We start from the raw sequence: 21,143 nt of genomic DNA on the forward strand, positions 1-21,143 counted from the left end.
CTGTAATCGAGAACTAACAGTAATACCGCATATATACTTCGGAACCATAATAATATTCGTAACATCTATGTATAAAACTAACAGTAACGTGTTCTATGCTGAATATGAGTTACGTGCAGTGTGAAACTTTTTTCTATTTCTGTGGGCAAGGATTTGTTAATTTTTTTGGTAGTCCGTTTTGCAATCCATCAGCAACATTTTACATAAAAAGCCTGTCCAAATTTTATCATTATCATGCATCGAAAACTGGAATAACGCAGCAAAAAAACGGACCGCTACGCCCGTGATTAAAAAACGATTTCACATTCCCAATTGAAATACCATTCCAGCATCGCATTCAACACAATCACTTATTCATTTCTGTACAGCGATAAAAAATTAACAAAAACAAACGGATGAAGTGCAACGAAGCGACAGCAAAACAGTGCAGAAACCATCCCATAAAACGGCGGAAACATCACAAACCGGCCGGTGACTGGTTGTCCTGGCGTTTCTTCTTGCGCTCCTCCTGCAGCCGCTCGAACAGCCGCATCACATCCGCCGCCTGCACTTCCGCCTGAGCAATTCAAATCAAATCATCATGCGTGCAATTTAATTCAACTGGTTTTAATTTTGCGTATAAGTTCATAACTGTCATTTTATTAAATTAGAAAAATATTATTTATTACCATGTTATTTATTTACAGATAAATCTCATGAACCAGTACACAGCAACTTGCTTCAATTTATACAAGAACAAGCCATAACAGTTAGAATTGCTCTAAACGTTTCACCAAATTACTATTGTATTGTACAATTACTGTAAATACAATTTTTTCCAGCGGTAGTGTATTAATTATCGAGAGAACGCTGGAACTTTGCTCCCGTCGAAATTTATATGGACCGGTACTCGAAATACCGGACATCATGTACTTTAAGAAACTCTCTACAGAGCGCCGCAAAGGCACAAACAGACAACTAGCACGTCACAGATTTTTAAAAAAATTATCACCAGAAAATCTCGAGACTATGCAAATCATTGTCGAAAAAACTGGAAATTCGTAAATAGCTAAATCCACGCTCACGCCTGACTTCCACTTAATTATTCTCCACAATAAGCAAGAAAAAAACATACATTTCTGAATTTCTGTTATGAATACATGACTTTTATTATTGAATTTATACTATGATTAATTTTACAATCACTTTCGTAAGTACTGAATTCCCACTAAAACAAATTTTATTGACGGCAGTGTGAATATTGGTTAGCTACACATTTACGACGTCTCACCTGGCCTTTTTCCGACATTTCCCGCGCCAGTGACTGCATGCCATCCTTCAACTCCTGCCGCATCTGAGCCACGCCTAATCAAACAAAAAATTTGTTCTGACAATTAAAAAATAAATATGCCTGAGTTAATGCACAGCCTTTATGTACGATTAAACGATTGCTAGAACTGGATATCCTCATAGCGCTTGCTTCTCTTTCGCCTTCCTGCAGTATCGATACCACAAAGCCCTTTTACTTATCCTTCTATTTAAATTTTATACACAGCTGACGCTTTCGCATATTTTCTCTGTTTGTTTAAGAAACACTCTAAAGTGTCATAAAAATTACTGCAAATTTCCTTATTAAAAAAATCTCAAAACTGTTCATTCAGTCTAAAAATTTCCGTTCTCCAGAAATCCGTAACCAATTAAACTCACACAATCTTATATTTCTTTTGGCCATACAACAACTAACACCGATGAGCGCCTATTGCGTGCTGCCATTATTCTACGACTTTCACTGTCTCCATCCGTACTGCCTCCACGAAATATCCAGCACGTCGACGGAAAAAATTCAGCAGTGCAATATTAAAAATTGCGTTTAAAACGCTGATCGTACTGTTGATATGATCATTTGCAAATTAATGTGAAAATGCTCAAAGACAACGGAACAACGGCACAGCAGATGCAGCTAGGCTAATGTATTCACTTACGGTTGGCGAACTCAATCTGCCCGTAGCGATCCAGCTCGCCCATGAGGAACTGCGTGTGATCGACATTATCCAGCCGGCCTTTCTCCTCCTGGATCTTCTCGCGTCCTTTAGCCTCGTACTCCCCGGCCGAATCATCTCCATCCATCAGAAACTCCACCTCTTCTTTCTTGTACAGTTCCTGCGCGAAAACACAGCATATCTGCGAGGCAATTCGCAACGCAAAACGCACTGGATACACGAACAAATATTTTTTAAAAAAATTATAGGAAAATTATGCAGATAACCGTTGTAACTGGACAACGAAAAACCAATTTAGAAAAATCACTAACCACTGTTTCGAAAAGAAATGCGAATTCTCTCTACTATCAACAAGCGCACGTTTAATGCTTCTTACGACACACACTACATAATAGACCACTGCACTACAATTACATCTCTAGAACAGATTTCGGCCCTTTATGCAATACACTGTAACATAGGCGCAACGAAAGCAACTTCATTCATAGTTTAAAACATCAACCTTTATCGGTACGGACAGTACGAGTATTCAATCATTGCGGCTTCTTCGGTAGTTAGATGAAAGAAAAAAAGCACATAATATGCAATACCTGGCAAGGAGGACAGCGGCAGAGATTCTCGTACCATTCGATGGGCGTCCACGCCGCTTCGTCGATCGCACTGATGTCCGGATACATTTTCTCCACGTATTTCAGCGCACAGCCATCAATCTGGTATTTCTGCAGAAGATTCATATAAAAATTATTCAGTTTATTCCTTTTCTTGCGCATCCGCTGCGCCGTGACGCAGTTTTCACTTCTGGCTATTTTAGTCTCTCCGTAATCCGTATAAAGCGAAATTTAAAAACTATAAAACAATCCAATATTTCTCGCTTACAGCATCCGCTAAAATTTCCATTACCAATTTTCACATTATCAATAAACGCTTTTAAAAAGCCTTCAGTTTTCTTCAGTTTTTATCGTCATTAGGTAATAATCATATTTTCCAGACATTTATAAGAGAAAACTTAAAACTATTTAAAAGCGTTGCTTATAATATTATACACAGCTTTTTACGCGTAACATTTAATAAAATTAAACCTTCGTTTCGCTTGAAATTTGCAATAACGAGGGTTTGTAGTGCTCATTCACTTACGGGATCGAGCGGTTCAAACTGGTAGTCCAGCGCCGTCTCGGCCAGGAGATAATGCCCGAGGAATTTGTGTTTCTGCAGACACTGCAAGCAGATCAGCGAGCGCGGCACCTTCAGCTTCTCCTCCACATCGCTGATGTCCTTCAGCACGTGCGCCAAATGCAGCCAGTCCTCGCAGACGATGCACTGCACCTGGACGCCGCAGAAATTGGCCGGCTCCTGGGGATCCGGATACGGTCGATGGCACACGCAGTACGCGTTGCTGAAATTCTATCAACACAAATAAAATTTATTAAAACAAAATCAGCAATACGTAATTAAATAATACAATTTTTCTTTGACGGTTTTTCTTGAATTCTACTGCAAATCAATTTTTGGAAATTCGAAAAATTATGAGTATATTATGCATTTTCACTAGCATTCATAAGCGCTCCTATTGGAACAACATTACAGTATAAATGCGTAGTCTGCGTATCACAGTGACAGTATACAACAACATCGTAGTGCACTGGCACAGAATACTCACCGATCATGCAATCGTTGCGTACATTATAGGAAAAACCCTAATTCGCTTACAGATTTTTTTAAAAAGATCTGATTTTAAAATAACACTTCAACAGCTCGTTTTTCGCATAAACGGGCAAGAATAAATTTATCAACACAAACCAACAAAATTCGCACAAATTAAAAAAAATTTAGTTGCCCCAAGCGTTGAACTCAACCAAAATGTTTCAAGCCAGCAATTCCACATCGCTGAAGCACGTGCGCCAAATGCAGCCAGTCCTCGCAGACGATTGCACCTGACGCCGCAGAAATTGGCCGGCTCCTGGGATCCGGATACGGTCGATGGCACACGCAGTACGCGTTGCTGAAATTCTATCAACACAAATAAAATTTATTAAAACAAAATCAGCAATACGTAATTAAATAATACAATTTTTCTTTGACGGTTTTTCTTGAATTCTACTGCAAATCAATTTTTGGAAATTCGAAAAATTATGAGTATATTATGCATTTTCACTAGCATTCATAAGCGCTCCTATTGGAACAACATTACAGTATAAATGCGTAGTCTGCGTATCACAGTGACAGTATACAACAACATCGTAGTGCACTGGCACAGAATACTCACCGATCATGCAATCGTTGCGTACATTATAGGAAAAACCCTAATTCGCTTACAGATTTTTTTAAAAAGATCTGATTTTAAAATAACACTTCAACAGCTCGTTTTTCGCATAAACGGGCAAGAATAAAATTTATCAACACAAACCAACAAAATTCGCACAAATTAAAAAAAATTTAGTTGCCCCAAAAGTAAGCGTTGATTCTATTATAAATCAACCGATTAAAAGTAAAGCATGATCCCGAGAAATAACCAATACGAGCACGCGCGTTTCATAAAAATATAGACTGACAAAATATGCGTGAAATGTTAAGAATTTAGGCAAAATAAGAAGAAAGTCAAAACAGGAAAGACACACAGAGATGGCAAGGTAAAACCACTGATCGCCAAAAATCTGAACAATTAACTGTTACTTGCCTGATTATACTGGTTCTGCTCGTTGATGGCGTCCTTCTCCGGAATCAGCTTGCAGGCCACACCAGAGAATCGCGAATTACCACAGTCACAACGGAAATTACTACAAAAATACAGCACACAGAATATCAAAAGAAATTCCCCAAAACTCGATAATTGTGTGAATTTCGTTACTACAAGTCCAGTACAACATTAAAGTAATGAACAGCCAAAAGCAGGGCCCTTCAGCTTGATCATACGAGAAAACTTTCGGCCCTTCAGCTTGATCATACGAGAAAAAGTCGCAAAGGCAAAACAAATCATTTTACGAAGCGAGCATTATTGCCTGAATTCTCATATTCCGCCGATAATGCAGCGTTACAATTTCCCCATTAATAATGCTTCCAAATTAAGTCTATACGCGAACACTGCGGCACAGAATGCTTATTATACCCCAGAGATAACATTTGCGGTTATCGTGAAAAACTGGCTAGAATTTGCGCGGGTATGGCAAATGAAAGAAACTACCGGGATAATCGCAAAGTAATTAATTAACCGAAAGCATCCCAGACAATTTTTATGGTGACGAATTGTGTTAAATCCAAACTCACGATAGTAACTGTTAAACTGTTGATGGCTTTATTGAAATATTTTCTTTATATTCAAAATGTCAATTCCAAAATGTAAATGACAACAGCTACTGAATGTTTGCATTAGTTTTTCACGATACAGGTCCGTCACAAACAGCTTTTTTTTCAAATATCACGAGCAAAATAATGGTCGATATTTACACCGCTGTTGTGAATAAAATTTCAAAAACGCATTTCTCTGTTACCACCCATGCCTTCCATCACGTTCTCCTTACCGTTTTGTGTACAATTCCACGAGATCATGATCTTCATGGCACGCATAGGAGCACGCCAAACCTGGCGAATATTATCCAATATGTTAATGGAATATCGCGACAATGTGAGAACCAATAAGACACTTCAACAGAGCGTAGTATCTTACAGATTCCGGCAACTTCTCCCGACGCTTTTTGGCAAGTCAGACACGAGTACAGCGCTTGTCGTTTCACATAACCCTAAATAAATACGACAAGGAATTTCTGTCAACAACATCAACACGAAATAAATATAAAAATAAAATGTGTGGCGCAAAAAACGTCATTAAAAAGTGAAAAATACTGCACACGCTATGATTAAGGACCTGGATTTGGTGCAGTGTACCGTGCATGTACAACAAGAACAACAAACCATGGAGCGGGTAAGACAAACAGAAAAACCGATACTCTTATACTATTTAAAAATACCGTCAAAATTAACGCAACAATATTCATTATACTGAAATTAGTCTGAAAATGTATGGAAGTATGCGCTAGTGAGAATATCCACTGTTCTACGGCTCACTACGATACTGGAATTTTATGAAATGCTCGAGACATTTCCGGGCCGACATTGTGAGCGACAAAAAAGAAACTTGTGACGAAATTGTCAATTTCATAGTACACAAGAGTGACACGACGGAGAAGAATGCGTACTACAATTTATTTACAAAATAATGCAAAACAAAACAAGAAAACGAAATTCCGCGGATGATCACTGATTAGAGAAATATATTTTTTTAAAATACCTAATCTTAATTCCAAGTTAGTAATTACAGAAAACTATAATACTACACTTTCAGCAGTACTGGACCACATTTTATTTTTTTCCGATATTATAATTATGCTATAAAACTATAAAAGCGGCGAATAATCATAAGTTAAAACAGTTGTTAATGCAGATTAATTTGCATTTACGCAACTGCTTTCGGTCCAAACATTGTTAAAAAACTAGAACAAAAATTTCACCGAAAACCGGTCTTTTGCGAGTCTCACCTTGGAATAACTGCACTCATCCTCACTACTACCCCCTAGCACCGCGGCCACCGCGTCCTCGTCCTCGGAATCCATCAGACTGCTCTCCTCCCCCTCGGCCCCCTCCGCCTCCACGACCACACCCCCCTTGGTCTCGGCGATACACTGTCCGATGATCTCCCCGGCCAAAGCCGAAATGCAGTACTTCTTCACGGCCTCCCCGTTGACGCTGGGCGCCAGGGTGACTTTGGGGAAATGATTGACGGCACCCCGCGCCTCCTGGGATCCCGAAGCCTGTCCCGCCGTTCCCGGTTGGGAGGCCTCCACCGTCGAGGAGCTGACGATGGATTCCGATGTCTTTTGCATTTTACGCAGGTTTTCGTGGCTGGTGGAGGGTGTGGGGGACGGGGAATGCGGACGTTTGGAACTGGTCGCAGCAAGCGTTGAGGAACCCGACACAGGTGGTTCACTGCTTTCCTCTCCTGTTTTCGGGTTGTTGGAGGGGCTGGCGGTGTTCTCCACAACAGAGGCAGGATCTTCACGCTGATGGGGTTCTTGCGGAACGTCAGGATTTGCATCAGCGCCGTCCATCTTTTGCCGTGGAAAGCGAGAACAGCCGAAGAAAAACCGAGAATGCTTAAGTGTAAATGAAAACTCAGCGATGATTCGTGGCTGTTAGGCCAGTTAGGGGTGTCTGTTCTCTTCTGCTACGATTTCAGAATACAACAAAAATGGGGAATATGTACATGCAGAAAGAATGTCACAAAGTGGTACTTCCAATTTTATCAAATACTGGAATACAATAATGAATAACAAAATGAATTACTATATAAAAAGCCAAAAGGCCAAATTAAAAAACGCAAGCTAAAGCTGCTTAAAACTCAAAAAGAGGCATTCAGAAAATGCATGCAGTAGAGCAGACTGCGAGCAAGCGTCTCGGCGCTCATTTCGTCTTGCCGAGCTGAGCCTACAAATGGGGGGGTGCACGGGCTGTTCCTCCTATAATAATGTTGGGTGTTCGTACAAGTGTGAACCTTCGCCGCAATCCACCACTTCCGGTGACAATTATGCGGCTATTCAGAGCGCTGGAAAATCCCAGTTATTTTGGTTAGTGAAATTTTTTCGGGAGAAAAATGCGCTGTTTTATCCTTGTTCTGGCTGCTAAGTTTTAGTGCATGAATGCATCATTTTTCCTGTGTATATTTAAAATTTTATTCTCCTGTTCATCGCGCATAACCGCCATAATGAGCAAATCTCTCGCGCTGCAACTGATGGAAAGCTACGTGCAGCGTACAGGCGCTGTCGCCAGCGCAACCACCCCGGGGCTCCCGCGCTATCTCTGGACGGACTCCTTCGCTGTCATGAACTTCCTCGCTCTGCAGAAACCGGATTCAGCCCAGGCTATTATCCAGCATGTGCACCAAGTCCTTGCGCGTCAGCGTTCCGAGAAATATCCGGAAAAATATTTGGATGGCGCCAGCGACGATCATCCTACGCTGGGAGGCCTTCGTATCGGTATGAGGCTGTCGAGTGTCAACACAGAGCTGATGAAAATGCAGTGATAAGTGCGGAAATAACTAACTACCGAATTTACTCTTGTAGTTTTTAATGATCCTTTTTTTCTAATAAAAAAAATCAGTGTACTGTGCAGTTGTTAGATCGCTGCAGCATGGAGAAAAATATTGCAAACTTTCGTTTCCAGTCGACAGCCGTCGACAGCAGCAGACTGGTAGTTCACACCAAGTAGTCGCCCCAGAGCGGGTGCGCGCGTAGACAGCCGTTTATCTACGGAAAAACGCCAAAATCTCCGTTATATTTGCGCATTTGTTTTTATTTTTTCTGCTGTCGTTTTCATACAGTTGTAAGTTTGTAATACTGTTAGTAGTTGTTATATTGGCGAAATTATATTAAGCAAATTTCAAGGGAATGGTGGTATTGTAGCAGGCTAGTGAGAAGTACAAATTAATGAAGACCTCTGTGGTTTTTAATTGCGTTTTTAATTTAATGTGTAGGGAAGAAGCTGGACGAGCGCCAGCCATCGGACCCATACGACCGCGACTTGGAATGGGACCGCGACGGTCAGTACTTCCACTACCTGACCAAATGGATGTGGGCGCTGGACCACGCCGCCCGCTGCCTCCACCAACCCACCCTCAACCTATGGGCCCGGGAACTGGCCGCCACCGCCCACCGGAAATTTACCTACGGCGCCCGGCAGAAACGGATGTACTGGAAGATGAGCGTTGATCTCTCGCGACCGTTAGTCGAATCCCAAGGCCACCACGATCCCCTGGACGGGCTGATCACCGCCATGCAGCTGCAGGAGACGGCGCGGGAGGTGGGTGGGCAGGCGACCGGCCCGGAGTTGGAGGAGGTGGTGCGGGATTATCTGGAGATGGTGCAGGATGGGCAGTTCACTACAACGGATGCGTTGGGGCTGGGTGGGTTGTTGGTGGATGCGGGACGCGTGGAGGAGCTGATACGCCGAGGACGACAGGTAGCGAAAGACGAACGAGTTTCTCCAGCTATTTCTGCTGAAATTATTCGAGTAAAAACTAAGAAAAATTAAAAAGAAAAGAAAGTTTAGAAAGAAAATTTAGAAAAATTAAAAAGCTTTCTATCTTCCTGCCGAAATTAGCATGATTAATTTTATTAATTTGAACTGTTGAAATAGTTACCAAACTCGAACAAGAGACGCCGCGGCTTTTGGCCCTTACACTACAATCAATTCTGATAAACTTGTACTGGTACAGAAGTTTGATCAGTAGGTGTATCCACTCAGCCCGCCGCCCGCCACTATCCAGTTTAAAGCGTACATGGAATTGTTTAGTGGATTATGTGGGGAAAATATTATATGACACCCTGAACAAACCAGTGATGACCATCATGTGCCAGTGAAATCACTACGGAGCACAAGAAGACCGTGCCGCTGTTGCTTATGTTGTGTGTGGTATTGGGTTGTCGAACCAACTTAGCACTTTTTTGTATTGTGAGTAACTGTTAAAAAAAGGGCCAACTCCGTACTTATGGAAAGCCTCGTAGCACGGGTCTGCCATTTATCCTGCTAATTAGGGCATTCGTTTTTTTCTTTTTTCCGAAAGTACGCAGCGGGATTAATCCGTAAGTGATGAAATTACCAATTTGCAGGAGATTTCCGCCGGCACATCGCAACTGCGCATCGCCACCACCTCCGCCTTACTGGACCGCCTCTTATCGTGCTCCCTATCCGGTCTGAAAGCGTTCGCCCACTGCGAGTTCGACGAGAAGGAATCGGCCAATTACCGCTTGGCGTTCCGGGAACTGGGTCTGGCCATCGGGATGAACGTCGTGAAGGCGCTGTGGGAAGAACCGCAGTTTGCCGGCAGCGATGCGGCCAAGAAGGCCCTGAACGATATCGCCGCTTTCGATTACGTTCGCGAGAAGATCGTCGGGTTCTGGACGCAGGACGTCAACCGGAAGGGGAAGACGTACACGGAGCACCGGGATATCAATGACGTCATGCTGGCCACGGCCATGCTCGACGGGGTCGTCGCGGCATCGCAGCCGAAACGGGAGGAACTGTGACGCTGTTCTCGTGGATTTTTGTATATCATTTCTATACAGGCTTTTGTTTGCAGACCACTTTGCAAGCGCTGCAAGGTGGTCAGGTACTTTTGATGTGACGATCGTATAGTTTCAAAATAAAAAAGCCAGGATTTTCTAGTATTTTTACTGATTATTTCACTTGAAACTAAGAAGCTGTTGGAAAATAATTAATTCAATAGGATCAATAATTACACCAGAATTAGTTAGCATATAGCCATATACTAATTCTGGAGTAATTGTTAATCGCGTTAAATGAATAATTTGCCAACAGTTTCTTAAACTCAACTGCCTTAAATGCCAACTGTCAGCCATTTGGCTCGGAGCGCGTTATGGCTCACACACTGTAATTTAACTCTGCTTACTAAAAATTTTCGTGACCAAATATTGAAAATGCAGCAAATCGAAACCGAATAGGCAATGGCTACAAAGTACAAACCATCAGAAAAGTCGGTACGTTTACAGCGCAAAAGAAGGCAATGTTGCCGAGACAGAGTCGGTTACCAGCTACCACTTTTTGATCCGGCCGCTGCCTTCCCCTGTCGGGCGTCGCACATGTTACGTAGATCACCGAACAGCGTGTGCGTTAATTTCCGTACACCTAACTCTGTACTGGTAGTCGCAGTGTCGCACTACATCCAGTGGCTACAGTATTGCGGCCGAAAAACTTCGGCTGAACTGAAACGAACGTGGCCGAAATGAAAACGGCCGAAGTGATCGGTAGCCGTTCGTAACATCCAGTTACGATAGAAATTTGAAAATGTTAAGCAGAAACTTTCATATTCGTAGTATTTCAAACTATTTATTATGGACTAACATTCTAATAATGGCAGAAAAACCATCGCCTGTGACTTGTAAAAACGTCCCCACGGACGTTTTTGCAGCACCCCATTGCTAACTTTACCAAAAACGATAACCATTTTATCATATTAGTAACATGGAGGGTTTTCACGAGAACGCCGATTTTTAAGTAAACCGGTGACCTTTTAAAACCTGTCAACAACATTTTTAAATCCGAAAAGTTCACAGCGCATTCGGTAGCAAACGTTGCCGTGAATACGTGCATGTAATGACCGGCGATGGCCGACGCACTGGCTCCTCGACTCTCGAGTTACATGTGGCCTGTGTCAGTGTATTGTATGTAGGGGCCATCACGCATGCCTGCATACGGGCACATCGGCGGTGACGACTCACAGGCACCGCATTTTCCGTTGACATAGACAAAGCGTTAGCGTTGACATAGAAGAACTTCGCTAAGCTTCGACTGATAAAGTGGTGAATGGCCAATAGTGGTGTAAAAAATACTTAAAATAAGGTGGTGCGAATATCCAAAAAGTTGGTGAAAGGTGTCAATAGACAAAAGTACTTTGAGGAACTCAGGGTGGCGAAAATAACAATTTCCTAAGAATAGTAATTTCTTCCTTTGTTGTACGTTATGCATTTTGACAAAATATAAGTTATGTACTGTAACCGACGGAAACCTTGCATCAGTCCATGACTCAATGCAGATCAACCGACCGTACTCGCACTGATCACCATAGTTCCCCACAATGTAGCCAATTCCTTGTGCGCACCATTGCAACAGTTCTTTCTTTCTCTCTCTCTCTCTCAAAACACTATGAGTTCGATTGACTAACTTCACGCCATTGTAAAGTCCCTACTTTTTAGTTAATAATTAACCATTCTTTAGTATGATTACTGAATGAATGAATAATAATATTCAGTATAACACAAGTACAGTAATACTACACTGACAACAATACTACTGTTATGGTACGTACACCACAGTTCTCTTCCGGAAATATGCAAACATGACCTCGCTCGGATAAGCAGCTGTCAATTAGGTATCCTACCGAATGGTTGGAATCAGAAATCCACGCGACTGGCGCCATCCTGTTGCCGGCTTCCGGCTGGCACGCAATAAGACGCACGCGCACATCCGGCTAATCACCAATAGCACCGGCATCGTACACCTCCTTCCTTAACAGCTTTGGTCCTTCAAAGGTTAAATTGCATAGTGTATTCTTTCGCCAACACCGCTCACCAGGCTGATTCAGACGGATCAGTTCATCTATTCAAACTTGCAGTTATCAAATTATGCTTCACGGTAATAGCTGGCTTTAGTGGTACCCAATCTCCATATATCCGCCATTTTGCAGTTCAAACTGACTCTACTGGCACCGGAACCACTGACTCCATTAGTACTTGGATATGTCTCATATTTCGGACACTTTAAGTGTACATTTCTGCATAATTTAATAAATGTGGCGATGGTTGTTACTCCTGGATTAACAGAGTGCCCATTTGCCGCTTGCTATGGTGCCCTTTGAGCCGGTTTCCTGCTTATCACTGTCATTTCCATCTACAAGCACAAGAACTGATCAATAAAGTGCTGTATTCACAAACACGACTACAATTATAGCAACTTTGTTCATTCGTGCAATAGTAAAAATAATAATATAAGTGGAAGAGCTTAAGCAAAAATAACGGTACTTGTACTTATGAAATGCGTCAATTAAGCTTTGTCTGGAAACAGTATTTTTGCTATTGTGCAGTCCGTATGCCTTGTAACTTCACGAAAGAAACACTGCGCTCAAGCAGCCGCCCGTTAGAGTCTAGATGAAGATGCTAGTGCAGCTTTGCAAATTTTATGCAGTTATATAGCGAAAAGGTTTTTAACAGTAAAACATGAAAGTACAAGCAACGCTCGAATACCTGAACCTGAGCTGCCATCTCCACTACCACCCCCGGTTGAACCACCGCCCGCCCCACTTCCGCCACCTGCACTGCCGGCTCCACCACGCAAACTGCCACCACCGGCAGCCCTGCCCGAAGTACCTGGACCACTCCCGTCCGCGCCGCTTCCACCGCCGTTGGAACTCCACCGCTGCCGCCGCCTCCGGCAGCGCCTGGAACCATTGGGCACCAGTTCGGAGCATCCGTCGGCTTGTGATTAAGGTCGTAATAAACCGGTCAACCCGTATTTACATCCTGTAAAGAAATTTTTTCTATTGCCAGCTTTAATACGATTGCCAGCTTTGATTCTTTCACTTCCTCCCAAACGATAAAATCAAACAGGATTGCCGGCTCATTTGCTACGAGTACATAATATACTGTAGCTGGTGACCGGAATACGAAGCCATGCAAGAAAAAGAGAAGTAAATATTTGTAATATACTCGTATATAGGGACATGCACTAGACAGAAAGGCATAGCAGCGACACGTCTACGTCCGGTGGGATAACCGATAAGCTGAGCTCCAACGCATTACTCACCAGATAACGCATCGTCAACCACATGTCACATACAAAAAGCCCCCGAAGGTCACGCCCGAGCGTGGATGTACAACGTACACATGGGCATGGACGCCAGCCCAATCAGTATGTCAGCAAATGCAAAAAGCGAAAGTAATTGGTAAAGGTACTCACAGTTGTTTGTCGACGCGGAGCGACATCATCACCAGGATACTGCCAAAAACCGTCAAATAGCCCAGCAGAATGACGGAGGTCTCAGGTGGACCGTACGGCGGATCGCTGACCATCGTGATGTGGTTGTTCGGCGAGACCGTCTCGGGGCCCACGTTGCTGGGCACAGACAGAATATCCATGGAAAGGCGCGACTGCGTCTGCAGAGCATGCACGGCGACTGGGCCAGGCACGGAAACTCATCGGGTAGATCGACATGGGCGGCGCCCAAGGACAGTGGGTGGACAGCAGGCGTGGTGGGTGCATGCTGGCGCAACCGGTCGGCATCGCAGTCCAAAGGAAGGCGCTTAAGGGGTGCTCGTTCCGTTGGAAGGGAGTCCTTTGTCTGCAAAGAGAAGTAGGTACGTTATTTTGATTGGTGCAGTTAAGTACCCAGATTGTCAACTGGCCCTACTTAGTCTGTTCTACGTGTGTAAGCTGTAGCTGCTTCTTCACACGAAATTTCATGTGACAAGCATAAACGCCGCCATGACTGCAAGCCGTACGTAAGTCCGCCGCCACGACAAAAAAGATAATTATGCCATGATTGTCTATCATCCCATTTTGCCGCTACAGGCGCTACTTCAGATTATGCACAAAGATCAGTTCTTTTAAATTATTATTATACTTTCTTACTGTATCCGTTCTCTGCGTGCGCCGCAGGAGCGCAGGGTATGATTTATGGAAAAGTCACATACGGTACGCGATATTCGATGCAGCATGTGCGATGATCGGCAAGAAAAGGTCGCTACAATCGGGGAGCTTATTTGTGCAACTTCGTGAAAATGCGACCTCGCGCTGCATTAATTTACTTTTACGATGTTGTAAGCAAAAGCAGCAAACAGCAGCGACAGAACAAGTATACTGGATATTTTGCGTGCGCCCATCACAATGGCTTTGCTTGGAAAATAACTGGTTGGTACGAATAAACTGCTGCCATCATACTCAAAGCGCAGCGCCTCCAAAGGCGCCGGGAGTATTACAAAAAAGGCTTCACATAACGTATACAAGTACTACGCTCCAGTCTTCAGAACTTGCTGATTTTTACAGCAAATCGCACTATAAAAGCTAGGAGTCGTATGGATATTCCCCGATGTTGTTGTTGTTGTTGTTGCTGTTGTTGTTGTATAAACATACAGCGTAGTCCACGATGGCAAGAGCGTATAAAAAGGCCGTATGCGAATCTGAATGTATATCTGTTTTGCTAGGCAACCCTCACAGGCCACAGCGGCCCTGCTTAACATTAGTTGAGTATCTAACATTAGGCTATGGATTCGAAATTAAGCACAGTACTTTGGTTATATAGAGTCAGACGTATTTTTTTAACTTGAAATTTTTAATAGCTGCATCAATCTGGAAACAAACTAATTCCAAAGCAATTTTTAAAAATAGATGAAGTCTGGATTGTTTAGCTGAAGCGTGCCAGTTCTCGGTGCATATCAATAACTGTTTTCAATAGAATTTCGTTTCTAACCCCAAGATCTCCACCCAAACCCCATCGGAAACCGACGGTGTTGCCAGTAACCCTCCTAGCGCAGTTCATTCTTCTCACAGCAACTTGAGTCGCAGTGTCCAGTCCCGTGAGAGACTATCCTATGTCTTATCCAACATCTGGTCCCGTCAATTATCCGGTGCATCGGACAAACTCCAGCATCCAAGCGGACAGCAAGAACAACGTAGATACTGCGGCGAGAACGCGCCGTACAGTCTACGTTGTTCTTGCTGAAACGCTGCACTATCTACGCTGTTTTTGAAACCCAGATCGACGAATTTTATCTGGAGGACATCTCTTTGGAACTGAAGAAATCGCAACCGTATCAGTCTACGAACAACCCGCATCTACAACTTATCCGGGAATCTTCGCAATCCACACTAACAGAAAAACGCATCGTGGCGGAATCAGTCTCCACTCTACGCACATGTGAACGGCTTCTCAAGTTCCACCAAGCGGAGGTTCAGCATTCGGCTTCTGAACAGAGCGTTCGATCCGCGACCGCCAGATCATCATTGCAGAGCCCATGGCGCAGAAATCCTGTCTGCATGGTTTGTTCGGCAAATCGACAAAACAGAAGTATCCCATTCCGTCAACAGTCCGGAAGTCATGTCCACATAATCGTTATTATCGTCCGGCAGTGACATGCTTCCGGTGTATCGCTCACCCGCATCAGATGGCTTTGATGCTAGCAGAGTACCGCGCGATAAAGGTCAAGAACCTGTAATTCTTCGCTAAAGCGGCACTGCCAGTGTCGTCTGCCAATTTGGCGGCGGGTGATCGTCGCGATGGTCATGCAGCTCATGCCTTTTCCTTCGGATATGCTACCGACCTGCAATGTTTTGCTGAGTCGTTTTGGAGGTCATTTGGATTTATTTTAGGACGGGTAAGAAACATCTGATTCTGTGGCTTGCCTGAACTCTAGTTACACTTATGTGCTGTAATTACCGCATGGCATGAGTCCGCATGGCATGGAATATTATCTCTCTTTGAACGTATAGTATATTTGACTTGTAAAATGGGCAGTATGAAAGGAGGTGAACGATAAAGCCACTCGATTCAAGTGCATTCGCAAAGCTCTGCAACTTTACAGTTTAAAAAAATGCTTTTTTAATTTCTGAGATTTTTTAGACCTGGTCTTAAGTTCCAAACGTAATGCCAGAACTTTTATGCCGTGTAAAACACCATATGAGAAGCGTATTCATGTAGGTTCAGAGGATTGATTCATATAAGGTCACTTTCCGTGTACATGTAATAGTTTGTATCTGAACCTTTTGCCACCTTATTTCACCCTACCGGAAAATTCGTACACAATATGTTAATAATTTTCATTAATACGTACGCATCATCTGGCTACGTAAGTTACTTACGATTAGACGGACTTACACCACAGTTTGGTGAACCGAATAGTCGCCTGCCCTATAGGGGGAATGCGACGGCCAGATCTCAAGTGGTGCAAGTCCGGTTAGCGACTAAAGTAAGGCTGCACACTCTGTACCCGGTCATTTCCTTCCGCCATAGGATAAACCATGAGGTTTTGTTCGTTAGCTATGGGCACCACAAATAAATCTAGTCAAGTGCATGTTTAACGTATGATCATGCAATAAACGACAGACTGCTTACAGGTTTAAACGACACTGTAACATGTGCCATCAGTTCCTCCGCCTCCCTCAGGTAACACGCTTCGATCAGGTAAGGCCACCGACCGAATCATCTTCCACGGTTAACTTTAGAGCTGTCTCCTTGTTTTATAGAATTCGGGCATGAGATGCAGTTTCAGGACCACTTAATGACCCGCATCCGCTCTAGCGAAGAAACCATTCAGCATCTCTGTACCGTCCACGCGTTCGTCCTGACCGAGGCCCGCCGGGATATTTTCGATTTCAACGACCCATCGACCCGTTGCGGGAGGACGTAGTGACCCCGGATGACCGGGACGTGTGTGCCGCGCAGCTGAAGGACATTCTGTCTGCCAAGAAAGAAACCAGGCTGACTAGCTGCGTACGGAACAATCCGGCCATCTTGATGAAGGACATCCATGCGCTGCTTCTAGAATTGCGCTCCTTTAGAACATCGTCAAAACCCTGCGCCACGCCGTTAAAAGCGTTGCAGTGTTTGTGGAGGATACCGCACATCTGTCGGCGCAAAGCCAGTATGTGGCACGGCAGCCGACGTCCATTCCTGAGATAAAGTATACGCTACGGGAAGCATCTGCAACTGGAAATTTAACAACACATGCGTATAACTGTATATCAGCCTCGTCCTACGTGCATCTATAGTGATGTCCGATATTGCAAAGTGATGAAACATACCGGTAGGCCTTTTGCGCGCTAGCAAAATTCGCTATTAGTAGGGAAAAAATCGCAATAAAGGCTGTTTTTGCCACCTGTAAGCGGCAGCTGTGTGTGGGCGAAATACCTTCGGGACTTTCTGAAATGCAGGCCGTTAACGTAAAAACAAACACCTAACGGGCGGCCACCTCGCGGGAGGCGGCCAACTGGCAGGCGGGATCTCTGCAAATATTCAATTCTAAATACTACCGCCTACGAGCAAGCTGTAAATGTCGGTTGGGCGCAGTTGGGCGCATATTTATAACATACACCTGACTCTAAATCCCACCTCCTACGAGCTGGCAGTAAGTGTTAGTTGGGCGCAGTTAGGCGCATATTTATAACACACACCTGACTCTAAATCCCACCTCCTGCGAGCTGGCAGTAAGTGTTAGTTGGGCGCAGTTGGGCGCATATTTATAACACACACCTGACTCCAAATGCCACCTCCTACGAGCTGGCAGTAACTGTTGGTTGGGCGCAGTTGGGCGCATATTGATCGTAAGAATCTTTAATGGTTACATCGCTTATTACACAGTAACAATAACAAAATTCCACATCATTCACGTTCAGCTAATTTAAATGCAAAATACACGTCTTCTTTTTCAACCATGTCGCTGAATGTACCGAGAACAGAAACTGCATTTCCTCGTTGAATCTCGATACCAATTTTCTGCCGCAAAAACTCCCCTGACCGAGGGTTGCCCGTACAGTCGCTGATTTTTCTCGACAGCTCTTTAAAAAATTTCTTCGTCCGTGGTCCGAATGTACCCGTGGTTTCAAACGCCAACGGTTGGACGATGTAACGGTCTCCCAACCCGCTATACTTTCCTATTTTCCGGTCTTCGCGAATTTCCGCTGCACTTCCCGGCACTCTAGATGTTTGGGCAATGTACGTTTGGGCGAATGTATCTGCCACGGTTACATCCCATACTAGCGGTTTGCCATTTTTCCAAGGAAACGCTGTCACTCCGTCGGGCCTCTTTCCGTCGCCTCTGTCTAAGCCCGCCGGCTCCAGTGACGATGGCACTTTTGCCGAGCTCAACGCGCGCTTGGTTGCTTCGTTCAAAGCAGCGTGGACACCATGCCTTCCTTTCGCTAGCTTGCATACCAATCCATGGTGGCCGAGGCTGTCTACATCACTGCCACACCGGCAAACATGTTGCTGGCATACCGGAGCTCCAAGCCGCCGCGCCACGGCAATTCGTAAATGAGTGTCCTCCAGTAAATTGCCAAATATTGATACAGGCAAAGCAGCCAACCAGGCACGCGACTCCGGTGAGGATGCAGCCAACAAACGAGCTGAGGTAAATACGTCGGCATTCTCCATCATGCGGGTTGCTGTCTGGGTGTGCTGTAATGCTGTCCATACTGACTGGTAACGGCGTCTTTCCATCTGCGGGGGTTCCAGAGAATAACGTCCAGTCCACTCTTCGGTTAGCTGATTGGCCTTGTCTCTTACGGTGGCGTTGCCTGTGATGTTGCACACCATGTCGGCCGCTCCGTAAATTGATGAGGTGTACGCGGCCAACGCTACGCCCGCTGCGCTGATCAGTCCAAGGCCTCCAAATTTTGTGGGTAAAGAGGCTTGCTCCCATACTGGGCTGGACATAGCTACGTTAGTCAGCTGTTCCGTTTTCACTCGGATGACTTCGTCAAATTTCTTCAGTTCATCTGGGAATTCCCAACACGGTGACGTTCTAAGAAGATACAACAATTTCGGCAGCGACAAACAGTTCTTTAGCAAAAACAGACCCTGGTGTGAAGGCAATATACCGAGCTGGTCGGCAAGCACTTGTGCTTGACCGACCTTTCTCATCAACGCGCCCGATATCGCTTCCTTCAGCAAGGGAGAGCCCAGCAGCTCCAGTTCTTCCGGTTTGGAAATTCGAATGTCCGGTACCGCGTTCAGAAATAACTGGGTTACTTTTTCCCGCTCTCCATGAGTTCCACCATCAACAAACAATTCGCACTTGGCCGTGTTAAGTCGCAAACCCACTGCGGCGGCTGCTTCTTGGAGATTGACCATATTGACTTGGCGCATATTTATAACATACACCTGACTCTAAATCCCACCTCCTACGAGCTGGCAGTAAGTGTTAGTTGGGCGCAGTTGGGCGCATATTTATAACACACACCTGACTCCAAATGCCACCTCCTACGAGCTGGCAGTAACTGTTGGTTGGGCGCAGTTGGGCGCATATTTATAACACACACCTGACTCTAAATGCCACCTCCTACGAGCTGGCAGTAACTGTTGGTTGGGCGTAGTTGGGAGCATATTTTAAAATACAACTTTCACTTACTGTATTGTTACCACACATCAGCTGACTTTCCGTTTGTGTAATCGGTATAATTCCCGATCAGGATAGCATAAAACAACTGTTTTTTTCGTTAATGCCGTTTTGTTCTAATGCATATTTTGTACTCGTACCATGATACCTATTAAAGGTTCCCAGCTGCCAGTAATTTGTTACTTGGACTCAGTAGGTCGCATATTTATAAAATATTATGATCTTCTCAAACTTGAAAACAAACAAATTGCCTTATTTATTTCGTCCTTTATTTATTGGTATTTTTAAAAGGTTTTTACTACAAAACCAATATAAAATAACAAAATAATAGTGTAGTACAATATAAGAAAAATACTAAGATACAAACTTTACAAATATCAAACGAGTAAATTCAATATAATGACATCCCATAGATAATAATACACAATCTTTTACTCTTTTCTTTCTTTTAATACACAATTGCACACAATTGCACACATTTGTACATTTTTTACTCTTTTCACACTTTCGCTTAACACCTCTTTTTTCCATCTTTGTATAACTTACCCAAATTTTTGTCCCCCACTTTCCTTTCAATACCTTAAAAAACCAGCAAATAAAAATTTTTGCACATTCAAATTAAATTAGAACACTTACCAATAATAACCATACACCTGAAATGGCATGTATACAAAAACAACTCCAACATACAACCAAACAACCGGAACAAAAATCGGAATGAAAATCATGTTCTCCAAATTTTTCCAAATTTAATCTACAATAAAAAACATTTGTAAACTTCTAAACGGAACACTGCACCCACCTGTCTCTTATAACTCCAACTTCGCTTGCCAATCTCAAAACGAATCAAAATACCCTAAAATACTGAATGATATGGAACGTTACACCCACCTGTTTCTTCAAAATATCTTTTTCCCACACACATAATCTCAACATATTCATTCATCCATAACCATATTTAGTCCATAATATACCCAGATTCATACCATAAAACCAGTCAACTTTACAGTACATTATACGCACCATATACTATACAATAAACCATACGGAACACTACATCCACCTGTTTCTTTAATTTGATTTTATTAAATACAATATCTACACAACATAACTGCATAATGCCAAATAAATTTCCTATAATGTTACTTAATCTTACTATATTTTACCACAATATCCTTTTTCATATTTTCCGTACTATATTTTCTATATTCCTTCATATATTCCATATTTTCCTTTTCTTACGTAATATCTTTCATCATTTATTAACATAAATATTATTTCTACCACCCTATTAATCAACTCATTATACCTTGAGATAATTTTCATTTCAACTTCCGCCTATCCAAATCACTCATTTCCAACATCTTTTGACATTCTAAAACTCAATGATGCTATAACAGTTAATGCAAATCTTTCGGAGAATCAAATCTTTCGTAGAAGCAAATCTTTCGCAATCTTTCCTTTCTTAAATCGTAGCGAAAGTCCTCTAAGTTCA

General features: G+C 43.4%; 2 protein-coding genes and 2 long non-coding RNA genes across 6 annotated transcripts; 2 read left to right on the forward strand and 2 right to left on the reverse strand.

Annotated features, from left to right (window-relative positions):
- Positions 1-152: 152 nt before the first annotated feature.
- LOC129598850 (putative E3 ubiquitin-protein ligase UBR7) lies at positions 153-7,440 on the reverse strand. The gene is made up of 9 exons (XM_055496925.1): positions 6,509-7,440; positions 5,641-5,713; positions 5,495-5,555; positions 4,654-4,753; positions 3,114-3,380; positions 2,570-2,698; positions 1,962-2,139; positions 1,271-1,344; positions 153-556 (listed from the first exon to the last, which is right to left on the reverse strand). The coding sequence occupies exons 1-9, from the start codon at positions 7,076-7,078 to the stop codon at positions 458-460; spliced, it is 1,551 nt and encodes a 516-aa protein (XP_055352900.1). The 5' UTR covers positions 7,079-7,440; the 3' UTR covers positions 153-457.
- Positions 7,441-7,504: 64 nt separating this feature from the next.
- Positions 7,505-14,668, reverse strand: LOC129598852 (uncharacterized). Of its 3 annotated transcripts, XR_008691819.1 has the most exons (7): positions 14,169-14,668; positions 13,497-13,878; positions 12,785-13,060; positions 12,200-12,431; positions 11,851-12,140; positions 8,132-8,272; positions 7,505-8,010 (listed from the first exon to the last, which is right to left on the reverse strand). It is a non-coding gene; the product is annotated as an uncharacterized LOC129598852 (long non-coding RNA). The 3 variants fall into 3 exon arrangements; XR_008691818.1 differs by having other exon boundaries at positions 7,505-8,272; positions 11,923-12,140; XR_008691817.1 differs by having other exon boundaries at positions 7,505-8,272.
- On the forward strand, positions 7,582-10,199 carry LOC129598851 (uncharacterized). The gene is made up of 3 exons (XM_055496927.1): positions 7,582-8,002; positions 8,500-8,984; positions 9,635-10,199. Exons 1-3 carry the CDS (start codon positions 7,663-7,665, stop codon positions 10,049-10,051), a joined length of 1,242 nt encoding a protein of 413 aa, XP_055352902.1. The 5' UTR covers positions 7,582-7,662; the 3' UTR covers positions 10,052-10,199.
- A 179-nt stretch (positions 14,669-14,847) lies between the features above and the next one.
- Positions 14,848-17,618, forward strand: LOC129598863 (uncharacterized). The gene is made up of 3 exons (XR_008691822.1): positions 14,848-15,910; positions 16,650-16,716; positions 16,779-17,618. It is a non-coding gene; the product is annotated as an uncharacterized LOC129598863 (long non-coding RNA).
- Positions 17,619-21,143: the final 3,525 nt, after the last annotated feature.

This window comes from Paramacrobiotus metropolitanus, unplaced genomic scaffold, assembly GCF_019649055.1.
Source record: "Paramacrobiotus metropolitanus isolate TYO unplaced genomic scaffold, Prichtersi_v1.0 Parri_scaffold0000131, whole genome shotgun sequence".
Classification (NCBI taxonomy): Eukaryota; Metazoa; Tardigrada; class Eutardigrada; order Parachela; family Macrobiotidae; genus Paramacrobiotus; species Paramacrobiotus metropolitanus.